This window comes from Lucilia sericata, unplaced genomic scaffold (assembly GCF_015586225.1).
Source record: "Lucilia sericata isolate MDLA Ls3-8-SP2 unplaced genomic scaffold, ASM1558622v1 Contig000853F_arrow, whole genome shotgun sequence".
Classification (NCBI taxonomy): Eukaryota; Metazoa; Arthropoda; class Insecta; order Diptera; family Calliphoridae; genus Lucilia; species Lucilia sericata.
The window spans coordinates 118,420-133,927 of NW_023994845.1; the positions used below are offsets into that span (position 1 = coordinate 118,420).

At 28.4% G+C, this 15,508-nt stretch overlaps 1 protein-coding gene across 1 annotated transcript in view; it reads right to left on the bottom strand.

Moving 5' to 3' along the window:
• Positions 1-2,833: 2,833 nt before the first annotated feature.
• Positions 2,834-15,508, bottom strand: part of LOC119608582 (zinc finger protein 1) — a 40,406-nt gene continuing 27,731 nt past the window's right edge. The window contains exons 4-5 of the mRNA XM_037963055.1: positions 3,129-5,616; positions 2,834-3,059 (exon numbers count right to left, since the gene is read on the bottom strand). Coding sequence (XP_037818983.1) covers positions 2,866-3,059; positions 3,129-5,616 — 2,682 coding nt within the window. The 3' untranslated portion in view covers positions 2,834-2,865. The remainder of the gene's footprint in view (positions 3,060-3,128; positions 5,617-15,508) is intronic.

Consider the following 15,508-nt stretch of genomic DNA (forward strand, 5'->3'; position numbering starts at 1 on the left):
TTTAAATAAATGCAGTTCTTTAAAACAAAATTATTGAAGTTTTTTTTTGTATTTGTTGGTAATTCTTCGTTGTATTGGAAACCTTGTTTTTTTGAGTATAAAGAGGAGTTTTTGCAAATATATATATTTTTGAGTTATTTTATGGCAATTCGTTGTTTGGATTTTTATTTTTTTAATAAAAAAAAAAAACAATTTTTAAGAAATTAAATTATAAGGTATAAATTAAGTTATTTTTATTATAAAGTGTTTTGTTTTTGGTTTTTAATAAATTTTTGTGTTTTAATTTTTATTGTCCTTAAGATTTTTTTTTGTTTTTTTGTAAGATTAATTAATTTTAGTTTAAATTACAACACAACTCGTATTTGTTTTTCGTTTTAAGTTTAAGAAAAAATTCTAATTTTTTATAATTAATTTGTTTATAAACTATAGTTATGTTTTAAATTACTAATATAATTTTATTTGTTGTTTAAATAATAATATTTTTAAATTTTATTTTTAAGTTTAATTTATTAATAATTCTTTGTTATTTTAATATATAAGGCCAAATGAATAAGTTTAAGTTAGTATTTTAACTTTTTTTATTTATAATTAAGCTTAAATTTTATTAAAGTTTAATTTTTATAGTATTTTTTACACGTTTTAAGGTAAATTTTTTATTTTATAAAAAAACTTTCATTATTTATTTTCTTTTTAAATTTCTTTTTGAGTTTGGGAAATTTTGAGTTTTAATAATGAAAGTTTAATGGAATGGTTGGTATAGTTTTTGTTAGTTTTTAAGCCAAATTATGTTAATTTTTTTTTTTTTTTGTACAAAATTACACCAAAATTTTTGTTGTTCTTTTTTTAAAAAAATTATAAATTTTTTTGTATTAAGTTTTTAAAGCGGTGGGCATTTTTTATTACTTTCTTGTTAGAATTTTTAGCTTGGTTTTAAATAAAATATTGTTTATTAAAAATAATTACTGTTTATTTGAAAGTTTTGTTATATCAAAGAAAATATAACAAGATTTTGGTGTAATTTTTCTTTAAGTTTACTGCAATATTGTCTTTTTTTTTAATAATTTTTTTAGTTATTTATTAGCGTTAAATATAAAAAGTTTAAAAGTCTAAGAAAATATGAAAAATTACTTTTTTTGAGAAAAGTTTTTAAGAAAAAATTGCATTATAAAACCCCAGCCTTAGCTAATTTTGAAATAAAATTAAAGTAAAAATTATAAGAAAGTATTAAGCTATTGCTTTTGTTTAAAATTTGAACAAAAATTCTTTAGAAATTTAAAGTTTTTCATTTCAAGTTGGCATTTCTTCAATTAAATAGCAGTTTAATTAAAAGAAATTTGGCAACACTGTTGACAAAACAAAACATAGCGGTTTTTGTTTACTAACTGCCCTTCTCTCAATGTTTATGTTTATGCTTGTGTTTTGTTTATGTTTGTGTCATTCACCATAAAATGATAGCTATTCATTGTTTACATTTTGTTTTGATGGAAGAATGTTACCAACCTTAATAAATTGCGAAAAACGCTATAAAATGTTTACTTTTTTGCAAAAACTTCTTTAAAAATAACAAGAAAAAATACTTTTAATTAAAAACTAAACAAAATTATATTTAAATATAAATGAAAATTATATTATTTTGAGTAAATTTAATAATGAGTATTTAAACAAGGTACTGGGCCAAGTTAAAAGAAACTTTAGGCAAGCAATACAATAATATATTCATTACAAATAAAACGAAAGGAAGCTCTAAGGAATAAGATTTTTCATAAAAAATATACAAAACTTAATATATAAAAAATAAAATAATAAAAACTTATAAATTCGTAACGAAAGGTTTTTTTAAACTAAAACAAAATGAATTCTTTAAAAAAATGATGCAATTTATTGAAAATAAAATCATTAAAGGGGAGAGATAATGTGCCTGCACAAGTTATGTTTAAAAATAAAATGAAATATTTTACAAAAAAATACTTTTGTGTTTTTGGTATTGAACATGAATTTGGCATGAATTTTGTAATTAAAATAGTTTAAGTACGCTTTTAAGTGCGAAATTTCTGCTTGCAAATTAAATAGTCAATTCAGCATTTGAGTATTATACATTTTTTTGTACATTTTAATAAAAACTTAAAGCAATTTAACCATTTTAGCTGTATACAACAGCTTTTTCAATAATAATAATAATAAAATTCCTAAATTTACCTTATTGCCTTTTTCAGCTGAATATCTTTTTTTTATATATACATATAAAGTTATATACAAAAATATTCAGCTGCTGCTTATATTTGAAATAATGCTGAATTACTTTTATTGCATTTGATTCATTAAGATTTTGTTGTTGGTGTAAAAGTCAAATGGTGTGGTATTGGTGTTTGCTGCTGAAACACTTGTATTGAATTGTTGGGACGGTAAATTGTTGTGCAACGGCGGTGTTTGGAATCTGGGTGCCATAAGAGAACCACTAAATAATGCTGGATTGCGTGGCATTTGTGCCATGGCATGTGGACTATGCATTAAAGGTGGTGGCAAATGAGCACCTGGCCTTTGGCCGAAACCGGAAGGATTTAATAGATTCCAATTGTTGATCAAATGATGAGGTCTTACTGTTTGCTGGTGGTGGTGATGATGATGTGGAAATACCGCCGCCATATTTTGGTTATGATGTTGCTGTTGTTGTTGCTGCTGCTGTTGTTGTTGACGTAATGCAGCCGCCACATTAAGTTTTTTGCGAAAATCTTGCATATTGAGTAGATTGGCTGAATTACGTCGCGTGGACGTTCTCCCACTACTACCACTGGCACCACCACTCGTTGTGGTTGTGCTGGTAGTTGTATTCGAGGCGCAGGAAGTTGTTTGGGCATTGTCGCTTACCTATTCCCTGTAGGGTTTGCAATACGAGTAACGGTGGTTCATGTGCTGTGAGTAGGAGCCGGAATGTGAGAAACGTTTTAGGCACTTGGAGCATTGGAAGGGTTTTTCACCGCTATGCAATCGTTTGTGTTCGGTTAAATGATGTTTGTGCTTAAAAGCTTTGGGACAATCCATACATTGATAAGGACGTTGACCTGTAATCATAAACAATTAACAAATTAATAATTTTCTAATAAAAATTGTTGCTTTTAATAAAAACTTACCGGAATGCTCATATTTATGTCTCGCCAGCGAGCTCTGTTTGGCAAACGCTTTATCACATTGATCACAGATGAAGGGTAAATCAGGATCTCCAGCATGACCATGTGTCTCAGCTTTGGCTCTCTTGGGTTTGGGTGGCATTAAGGCGGCTGCAGCGGCCTGTTGCTGTTGGGCAACAAAATCATCTTCATGTGAGATTCTGGAGTCATCATCACGCCAAGATCTTTTCTCTGAACCAGGACTTAAGCTATTGCCTCTGAAATCCATAGCAGGACCACCTAATTTAATACTGTTCATTAGAGGATGTTGGCGGGCATAGTCAGCCGAACCGGGAGTCATTTGAAAGAGAGCTTCCATCGGCATTAAGGAACGCTGAGCAGCAGCCATGGCAGCTGGCATCATATAGGGCGGTAATTGTGAAAAAGACGGGAATGCTGCAGCACCGCGGGGAGTTGAGGTTTGTTGTGGTCCCATTAAAGGAGCCTCAATGGGAGAGGGTGTCTGCCTAATATTGTGCGGCAAGTTGGGTGCACCATTGGCTTGGGAAGGAGCAGCAAAGTAAAGAGCAGCTGCGGCGGCAGCAGCCTGTTGTTTAAAAGCAGCTGGCACCGAGGCAGCAGATGAAGGTGACATGGTGGGTGGTGTCATTTTGCGGCTTAGATTCATGGCTTCTTGCATATCTCCTGCTGCATTGGCTGAAGCATTCTGCAAAGGTGCTATGCCATACAAAGGAGAATGTTGTTGCTGTTGTTGACCACTGCCGGCCTTTTGTGGCTTAACGGACAAATCTAAAGGCAAATCGTCAGCAATGTTTGTCTTATTCACAGCTTCCAAGGAGGCGTCTAAACATTGTGGTACTGCTTGTAGTGGAGCCACTGGAATTTGCATGGGGAATGTCATTTTATTGCTGTTGTATTGTAATTTACGTTCACGAGAGCGATTATTTTGGAACCACACTTGCACTACACGGGCATCCAATTGCAAGCGTGAAGCAATCATGCGAAATTCTTCACGACTGGGTCTTGAATTAACCGTATAGTGTTGTTTTAATTGTTGCTGTTGTTCCTCAGTAATGGCAGTACGTACTCTGACCTTGCGTTCGGCATTACTTTCACCACCACTCGAGCAGTCGTTGCGTGAAATTGAGTCTCTTTCATCTTGTTCATCTTCAACATCGCTGGCGTTTATAAAGGAATTTGAATTGTTCGATTGTTCCAGTAATTGCTGTTGCTGCTGTTGGAATTGTTGTTCCAATTCCTGTTTGATTAGGCCACATAAAACTTTCTCATGTTGTACCAATTCCAAAGGATGATTAAATTGTTTGTCACAACGACTGCATCTCAAATGGGAGGAAGATTCTTGGGTCAAATTTGAGCTGTTGTCTTCTTGTGTTCCTTCAGGATCCTCAGGTTCTTCGGGTTTTTCTTGTTTGATAAGAGACAGAGTTTTAGGGGTATCCTCTTCTTCTGGTTGTGGTTGTTCTTTAAGATTTTCGGCTTCTTGGGGTGCAGGAGATTCTCGTGTTATTTGCTCTTGTTTAATGGGAGAACTAGTAAAAACTTTTGGTAGTTCTTCTTCACATACTTTGCTATCTTCTTGGACTATTTCTGGTTCTTGTTGCTGTTGTTCTTGTGTTCTTGTTGTAGTGTTACTTGTATTTAGCTCTTCTTCCTTATTTTCCGAATCATCTAAATCCATAACCAATTTGGGTTCATCATGATTATCTTCCTCGTTAAGTTCTAAGGCCTCGGACGACTCATCATCCTCTACATCACCACCATTCGTAATGTGCAAATCTTTATCAGCCTCCTCTTCTGCTTCATTATGTGAAGGAGGTGGTGTGTTAGTTTCGGGCTCTTGTGGTTGCTGTTGATGATGTTGTTGCTGCTGTCCAGCAGCAGTTAATTCCAATAGCCTTTGTATACTGTAAGGATGTATGCGCGGATCTAAAGCCATGCTATAGAAGGGATTAGGGAATGAGGCCAATAAAGCCGCATTCATGGCTGTATAATCACCATATTTGGGCAATAGATTTGTATAGAAAGGATTATTGGTATTAGCATTAGCATCACCAGCAAAATAATTCATGGGATTAGTTAAACCATTCGTAGGCGCTGACGCATCCGTCGATTTCGAAATCGGCGAACTTCTTTTAAGCGAAGGCGGTGAAGTTAAACCGGAATTCTTTTCCAATGACTTCATTAAACTGCGATTGTTGTTAAGTTTCAAGCCCATGCTAATACACTTCTTCGAGGTCATGTGCGATGAAAACGAACCGGAATGTGAAAATCTTTTGCCACAATTATCACAACCAAAAGGTTTTTCACCGGAATGTATGCGTACATGTTCCTTCAAATGATGTTTAAATTTGAACGCTTTATCGCATTGATTACACTTGAATTTGCGCAATAGAGCGGACTCATCATGGCTGATCATGTGACGCTGCAAACGATAAACATTGGCGAAAGCTTTATGGCAAATTTTACAGCTCTGAAAAGAGAAGATGAAGGAGAAGAGATGTTATTGAGTGGTGTCTACACGTGCTAGGTGATTACAAATTTTTTTTCTGATACTTTTATGTAGTTTGTATGTTTTACGTAAAAAAATAGTGTCTAGGAATATTATGAATGAAATTATTAATTTTCATGCTAAGGTGATGATAAGCCACGATTGTGAGAGAGATAAGCGTGATTTAGTTTTTAATTACAAAAAGGTATTTTTAAAACTATTGTGTTACTATGCTAGTTTTGAGCCAACATAATAAATTATGATTTTAAAATTTTAATGTTTAAATTGTCCAGCTTATACTGTTATAAAACTTTTGGTGTTTCGGATTTCTCAATCATATTTACCAAATTAAAACCTCGAAATGTTTTCGTATTCATTTTGAAAGTATTAGACTGTACGATCAATTAAATATGTAGCGTATTCAAATTTCAAGACCCGCAAGAATCTCACAATTACTGTTTTCACTTTTTTCCTCTAAATTGATCTTATTCATTGTAAACACAATTTAAAACTGTTAAAGGTAGACAAACTAAAGCAAAGGAAAGAATTCAATTTCAAAAAAAAAAAATTGTCAACAAGACAGCCGCCAGCATCATTATGATATTTACGATCATCATTATCACACACAGTAGTGTACCGTTTTATTTTATTATTTTTTTTTTGTTTATTTCTTTAATTGTCAATTAAGCTTTGTTGGAGGTAAAAAACAACAACAGTAACAACGAGTGAGAAACGATACGAATAACTGAAAAAAATCAACGTGTAAACAAAACTACATAAAGGTGGGGAATATTTACAAAAACAACAATAGCAATAAATAACTTTATTATTATATTTGTGTTGTGTTGTGTTAAAGCAAAAACAAGGTAAATTCAAAACAGACTGTAAGTGGGAAAGAGAGAGGTATTTACGGTGTTTTGTTTTTGTGTATTTTGAAGGGGACATGTACTTGTTGTTGTACATGTAAAAACAAGTAATTGTTAGTGTTGTTCAGGAAAGGAAGATTTAGTACTTTTATAGTACCTTCTAGAGCAATAGATTAGCTTATATACTAATCAACAGACAAGTGTAAAGACTAGTTAATAGACTATTTAGTGGGCTAGTCAATAGACTAATATATAGATCAGTCCATGGAAAATATGTTCTAATCTGATCAGACTAATAAGTAGACTAGTGCATTTAATACTAAAAAGTACTATTTTTATAAAACTTTAGCACTATTTCAAAATTTCAATTTTCTATGCCTGATATATGTACCTAAATGTTTTGTTGTTGTTTTAAAGAGTTTTTTTTTTGTAGAAGAAAAAGGAAATAAGTAGGAGTTTAATGACTTAAATTAGAGGGGAAAATTTAAAAACAAAACAAAGTAAGAGTATTAAGGTGTATGTGACCATATGTTGGCAAATGAAAAGTAAAAGGAAAACATAACAAAAACACACGGTATGTAAATAAAGAAACACAATAAAAAAACTAAGAAAACAAATAGCAAACAAAATAAACAGGAGTTGAGCTAGTGATGAAGAAAACTAAAGTGGGTAATTGTTTGAAACTAATAATAATCTGATTAAACTAGAATAAAGAAAATAAATTTAAACAAAGAATCATTTAAAAACTCTTAATAAATGATGTAAAAAATGCAAAGAAAACAAAAATTATTATAAACAAAAAACAAACACAATATCGGAATGTTTAAACAAAAAAAAAAGTAATAATATTGATCACAATATTGATAATTAAACAAGATGTTTGCACATGTTCTTAAAGAAAAAGAAGAATACCTTTATTTTAAACATAAATATTGTTTATTTAACTTTTGAAACGTAGAAACGAAACAATAAAATATAAAAAAGAAAACAACCTAAATTCTTAAGTGTTTAAATTAATAATTTCAATTAAAAATTGGCGCCTATTTTATAAAGTATTGTTTACTTTGTATGCTACACAATATGTATGTGTACAGTGTGTAAATATGTACATAAATTGTTGCTGTTTTTTTTTTTTTTTTCTTCAAAATGATCTTAATTAATTTGCTTCAATTAAAGATAGTAATAAGAAACCATGAATCACTGACTATCTAGTATTTTATTTAGAGAGAAGTGTAGTAGCGTATTATTTCTTAGACAATAACGGTTTTAATTTAAGCACAAAGTTCAGTTTAATGTAAATTTTTTGTTTGTCTTTACTTGGGGAGGCAAATATGTACAGAAATATGCAAAAAATTATTATTATTATTATTTTTTTGTTCAGTATCTTTGTTCAAATGATCGTGTGTTTTACACATATCCATTTAAGATCTTTATGTTATTGTCTGTTATTTCGATTGGATTTTTTTTTTGTGTTCTACAATTGCCTAACAACATCATCATCGTACAATATTTATGACTAAATATGACTAATATTATTAATTAATATTTTTACGTTTAGTCATATGAAACCTCTTAAATTTGTAATGTATTTGCTTTTTTACACCAGGTTTTATTAAAACTATGATGTCATTTTTTTAATGTATTTATTTAAAATAATATTATTTAGTTATTATTATGCTGATCATTAATTTTTGTTTGTTTTTGTTTTAAAATTGAATTTTTTTCTGGTGATTTTTCTTTTAAGATCTTTTATGGCTATAAAAACACACACGACACCGGTTTTTTGCTGTCAAAAATTGAAAATTCTTTTAGAATTTTTCTAAATTTGTATTTTAGGTTTTTTTCTATTAATTTTATTTTAAAGACAGGAAATTATTGTTATTTATTTTAAAATATTTAAGTAAAATGTGTTTGCAACATTTTCTAATTTCTATTAAAAACAATAATCTACAGAAATATTTGTATAAATATCCGCTTCCGTTTAAAAACACCTTTAAAATCTTCCATAAAAGGGGAAATAATGAAATTATTTCCCCTTTTTCATTTTGTTATGTGCTTGTTTATTGGCTAATAGGAACAAACCTGTTGTTATGGTTTTTAAAATTGTTAACAAACATGGCGTACTACCTGTTTTCCAGTTTAACTTTTCTGTGATTAACTTAAGATTTGAAACAATTGTTGAAAAGTAACCGCTTTTTTAACTTAACTAGTAGCAAGAACAGCTTAAATATTTTTAGTTGTCAAAAAGACTATAGACCAGAATATAGACTAGAATAAAGACTAGACTGAAGACTAGACTATAGACAAGACTATAGACTAGGCTACAGACTAGACTATAGACTAGACTATAGACTAGACTATAGACTAGACTAGACTATAGACTAGACTACATATTAGACTATAGGCTAGACTATAGACTAGACTATTGACTAGACTATAGACTAGACTATAGACCAGAATATAGACTAGAATAAAGACTAGACTAAAGACTAGACTATAGACTAGCCTATAGACTAGACTATAGACTAGACTATAGACTGGACTATAGACTAGACTATAGACTAGACTATAGACTAGACTATAGACTAGACTATAGACTAGACTATAGACTAGACTATAGACTAGACTATAGACTAGACTATAGACTAGACTATAGACTAGACTATAGACTAGACTATAGACTAGACTATAGAATAGACTATAGACTAGACTATAGACTAGACTATACTATAGACTATAGTATAGACTAGACTATAGACTAGACTATAGACTAGACTATAGACTAGACTATAGACTAGACTATGGACTAGACTATAGACTAGACTATAGACTAGACTATAGACTATAGACTAGACTATAGACTCGAATATAAACTAAACTATTGACTAAACTGTAGACCAGACTATAGACTAGACTATATACTAGGCTATAGACTAACTTATGGACTAGACTATAGACTAGGTTATAGAATAGACTATAGATTAGACTACAGACTGATCTATTGACTACTAATTATTAGAAATTATAAAAAATTATTAGATATTTAAATAATGCTAATAACATTTTCAAATGTTTAACACTTTAATAACTCATAAATAGTATTGTTCAAAAAAAAATCATCAAAAGAAATCATAAAAAACCCATTTCAATATTTTTTGTTTTCAAAATAAATTTTATGATAATTGCTCATGACATACAACACTAACTAAAATTTACCAACAACAAAAACATCTACACAACTGTCAACAATTTCAATTGACATTTAAACAAAAGTTGCCAGACTACAGCAACAAATTTTGACTTTTTTTTGTTAAATGATTTTGTTGAAGGTACAAACGTCACTTTCTTTTTTAAAAAGATATTTCAATTTAAACACACATTTTTTTAAATTATTAATAATTAGCAGTGTTTCCACTTCTATTGTGTGTGTGTGTTTAAGAAATGTTTTTGATATTTTCTTAAAAAAAAATTTAAAAAGACTTGTCAGTTTGTCTAAAAAAGAGGCGTTTTTTGTTGTTTTTTTCTTTGGTGTGCTATTTTTATCAAGACACCTGTTATTTATACTAAAAAATTGTTGTGTTTTTTGTTAAATATTTTTCTGTTTTTTTATTTATTTTTTATTGGTAGAAATTGTCATTATTTTTTTGTTAATTTAATTTAAATGCAGCGCAATTTACCTTCATTTTATAGAAAAAAATTATTTGATTTATGTGTAGATTTTAAAAGAAGAATTGAAATTGTTAGGGTTTGCAGTTCAAAAGTTTTTAAATCTTTGTGAGAAAGTTAAAGACAATTGTTTTGAAGGAATTTGTTGTAGAATTAGTGAAAAGTGATTAAAAATGTAAACTATTTCAAACCTTTCCCTTTTGTTTTAAACCTTTGACTAGTATCAAAGGGCCCCAGTTACTGCCCTAGTACTTTTTGTTTTGATTTCATTATTTCAAAATATTTTTAAATATTTTTTTAATATTCCTAATCAGGTTATTATTAAGAAGTTTTACGCATTTATTTAATTTAATACGTTTATTTTTCCACTTTTTTTTAAGAACAAAATTTTATTATTGTTTCTATATTTAAAACCAACAACGACCTAATTTAGCTTTAATTTACTATAAACTATAAAATATTTTTATATTAATTTTTTTTTAATTCTTATCACCAAGAAAATTAAAAACAACAATAATTTTAGTTCAATTGTAAAAAAATTTCAAAAAGTGAATGAATTTTTGTTTAGTGTTATCTACCTTTTTTTTTTAAATATTAAACGTAAATTGTTAGATTTTTTTTGAAAAAAGTATACAAAAAAGGGCCAGATCAGGGTTATCACCACTCTATAGCTTAATACAATACAGAAAATTTAACACATTTCCACATACATATAGATTATTTCAATTACGAAAAGCATGATTAACAAAAAAAAGGAAATATATACCATTTAGGGTCAATAACTTTTTATTTTAAATTGAAATATGACCACCTTTTTAATTTAAATTACAAAAAAAATCAGTTTAATCTTGTGTTCTTTAATATTTCATTAAAACAAAATGTTATTTCAATATTAAAAAATATTTTCATTAATTAACTGAAACGATATACATTAGCGTCAGTGAAAATTTATTAATTAAAAAGAAATATGTTGAAAATTAATTTGTATTTAAATTTAATAATGTCTACAGTTTTATGCTTAATTTAATTTTAATATCTTAAGCAAAAAAAAAAAAAAAAAAAAAAAAAACATTATTTAACTTTAACCAAAATTGTTGCTGGTTTTATCTTAAAATTTATGGGTTTTTATTAAAAAAGCAAATATTTTCTTATAAATTTCTTGTCTTTAAAATTGTATATTGTTATAAATTTCGTTTCCTTTTATTTAAAAAAAAGACCCCAAAACACAAACATATATTAAATTGTGTGGTTTTTTTCATTTTCCATTTAATAATATTTATTTACCACAACTAATCATTAACACATATTGAATATTTAAGTAAAAAATTTTGAAAATTATGTTTTCTTCAAAAATTTTAGGTCTCCTGAGACATGTGCTGCTTTGTAAGCAGAAGAATGTTTTAAATAATTTATGTGTTTTTGGGCAATAAAAGATTTTGAATCTCAAGTGTTTTGGAAAATTGAAAATTTTGAAATTTTTTTCTTTGTAAAAATTGCAGGTGTAATTAGTTTGAAGTGTTTTAAGGCCATTTATTTACAGGTGTTTTTATATAGTTTAAAAAATATTTAAGTTTTTTTTTAATAATTTTATTATTATTATTATTTTCTTTAATTAATAATTGCGGTTAAACAGTAAGGCATTTCCTTTCTAGTTTATCAATCGTTTTGCGAAACCACAATAGTTTATTTATGTTTTTCTATTAAAAGTAATCAATAATAGTGCATCTTGTTTCTTGTTAATATTGTAAAAATACTACAGAAATCTTTAAGTAACTTAAACTAAACTTACAACTAAACTAAGTTTAACTTTAGAGACAAAATCTGTTTATTAAAAACCACAGCTTTTGTTATTTATACTAGATTTTTTCTTCAAATTAGTTGATTTAAACTTATGCCTAAACTAAACTCAAATTAATTAAACTAAACCTAAACTTAGTTTAACTTACAAACAAATTAGTTAAACTTAACTGCAAACTTTGGCAAACTAAGCTTAACCCACACAATGTTGCCAACAGTTTTTAGTTTTTGAATTGTAGTTGGTTACTCTTATTTTGCTAAATTTTTTTCAACTTCAAACATCAGCAAAATAATAAACAAAAACAACATAAAAAAAGTAAACCAAAACGTAGGCGTATACCTCGTCTATACACAACTAAAGAAAAAAAACATAATAACTCTGAACAACCATTAACAAGTTAGGAGGCATGGGGGGTTTACACAGACAAAACCTTAATACAATAACGTTTCCCTTGATAAGTATAAGTTTCTTTTTTTTTGTTGTTTTTATCTATCAGTCATAACTTTCAATTGTTGTTGTTGTCTTGTTGATAGGCCTTCATATTTTCTAGAAGAAATATATACAAATAATAACAAAAACAACAACTAAATATAAACTATATAGAGATAAGTTTTTATTAAAAGTATGTAATAGTAGTACCTTCCAGCAGCAACCATTATTAATAGTTTTTCTTTTTTTTTATATATTACTTTGTTGTTGTAGTGGGTTTTAGTGATAAGAAGGTAGAAGAAAAAAACAACAACAATAACATTCTTAAAGAACCAGAAAATGGCGTCTTAAAACATAAAAAACTAAGAGTAGAAAAAAGAAACCCTTATTTTCATTAAGGTGCTTACAGTTGGACATTATCACTAAAACATAAATTATAATTTACTTCTTACACACACGCACACATACTCATAAACACTCTTTAGTACTATAACCTTTCTAATAGTAACGGTAAATAGGGTCATTTTGCTGTTTTTTAAAGAAACTTAAGTAAATAGTTTTATCAGTTTAACATTTAATATTTAAAAGAAAGTGAAAAAGAGAGAGAGAGAGGGAAAGAGAGAAAAACTAACGGTGTTTACTAATGTTATTTACTACCTTTTGTCATATTTTGTGATAAAACTGTTCAAATAATATTACAAAACAGTGATTGTTGGCAAAAATCATGATGAAAAAATATTTCTATTTTGGGGAGAAAAAGGCCAAAAGTGGGTTTAGATTTTATAGGTCTAAGTTTAATAGAGTTTTTTTTTATGATAACATCTCAGTAAAAACTTTCATTACCATGTAAGGAGTTAAAATGCTAAAATTTACTTATACAATAGCATTTTAAGTCATTATTTTAACACGGTGATGTCATTGGAGGCAAGTACTTACCCCAAACGATTACAATTATGTGCATGTTTATCATTTTTTGTCTCGAGGGTTTTTAACTTGAGTTTATGCAAAATATGACCTTAAGCTTTATAAAAAGGAGCGAAAAAAGTTCTAAAACTGTTTTGCTAAAAACTAATTTTGCTTAAATGTTTTTTTTGAGCAAAAATTCTGATAAATTCTTTTAAGGCAAATAAAAGTGTTGTTGTTGGTTCAGAGTGTTAATAGAAAAAGTTTTATTTTGAAGTTAAAACTACTTAAAAAGTCTAAAATAAACTAAAACTCAGGAAAAATCTAATTTTGTTGGAGTTTTTTATAGGAATATATAAAACTTTTTTAGAGATGTAAGGTAAATGCCTTAAATTTTGTTTAAAATGTGTAAACCAGATCAGTTTACTAACCCGGCAGCATTTGGATTACTAATCACTAAACTGAGTCTTCTTTGACTAGTGTGATGACCAAATACGACACAAAAATGATTCGAAAGCGATCAGAAGAGGTGCAAATAAAATATTCTTTTCGAAGAGTCGCTGTTAGATCTATCATTTTCTCCTGACAAAAGTATCATTTATAAATAGAATATCATATTAAAGTATCATAAAGGACTCGAATGTGATTGTCCTATTACTACCTCTGTCAGCATTTGGAAGATTATTGGATAACTCATCACCAAACTGAGTCTTCTATGACTAGTTTTGATGACCAAATACGACACAAAAATGAGTCGAACTACCAAAAGTATCATTTATAATTAGAATATCATATTAAAGGATCATAAAGGACGCGAATGTGATTGTCCTATTACTACCTCTGTCAGCATTTGGAAGATTGTTGGATAACTAATCACCAAACTGAGTCTTCTATGACCAGTTTTGATGACCAAATACGACACAAAGAGAAGAGGTGCAAATAAAATACTTTTTTAGAAGAGTCGCTGGTAGAACCAAGATTTTCTCCCGACAAAAGTATCATTAATGCTTAGAATATTATATTAAAGGATCATAAATGACTCGAATATGATTCTTCTATTACTAACTCTGTCAGCATTTGGAAGATTTTTCGATAACTAATTACCAAACTGAGTCTTCTATGACTATAGTTTTGATGACCAAATACGACACAAAGATGAGTCGTAATCGATCAGAAGAGCTGCTAATAAAAGACACTTTTAGAAGAGTCGCTGATAGAACTATTTTCTCCTCATGCTAGAAATGTGATTCTCCCACTGCTATCCCTGTTTGCATTTGTAAGATTTATAACTATAACCTTTATAACTAGTTTTGGTGACCAAATACGATGCCAAAATGAGTCTTAACTGATTAGAAGACGTGATCTTATAATATTGTTTTATAAGAGTCGCTGGATGAACTTTCATTTCTCCTGATAAAAGTATCGTTTATGATTAGAATATGAAAGCTTTCACGTCTATTTTTATCTTATTGCAGAATCATAAATGACTAGTTTTGATGATTAAATACGACGCCAAAATGAGTCTTAAGTGATTAGAAGACTTTATCTTAAAAGATTCTTTTATAAGAATTGCTTCATGAACTATCATTTCTCATGACAAAAGTATCGTTTATGATTAGAATATGATAGCTTTTACAACTATTATTGAAGAATCATAAATGACTCGAATGTGATAAAAAAATATTAACTATTAAGTTACCGATAAGTTTGAAAACTAAAAACTCTTAATATTTGAATAAGTTTTTTAAATTATCTGCTTATTTTTGACAGCCTAATCTTTTTTAATTATACTAATTAGTATTTCATTTCGAAACAAAAATAAGCTAAAGTTTTAATGCCATAAAACCTTGAATTTAAAATTTATGACATATATAAAAGAACACACAAAAAATTAAGCCTTTTTTTGTTCAACACGAAATTTATAATTAAAAACTTTTTAAAAACATAAATTTCAAACTTTTACAAATACAATACATAATTGCAATAATATTTTTTTGTTATATTAATTTTAAACTCACACATAAAAATTAATTCTTGCTGTTATTTTTTTTTGCTTAACTACTAGATGCGTAAAATAAATTGCTTTTAATTTTTCACTTTACTTCATGGTTTTAAGCTGTTGGATGATGATGATGGTTCATTGAGTGAAAGAAGAAAAAAATGGGTTGACCTTTTGAGAGTTGTACAGTGGATATATGTATTTTTATTGTTT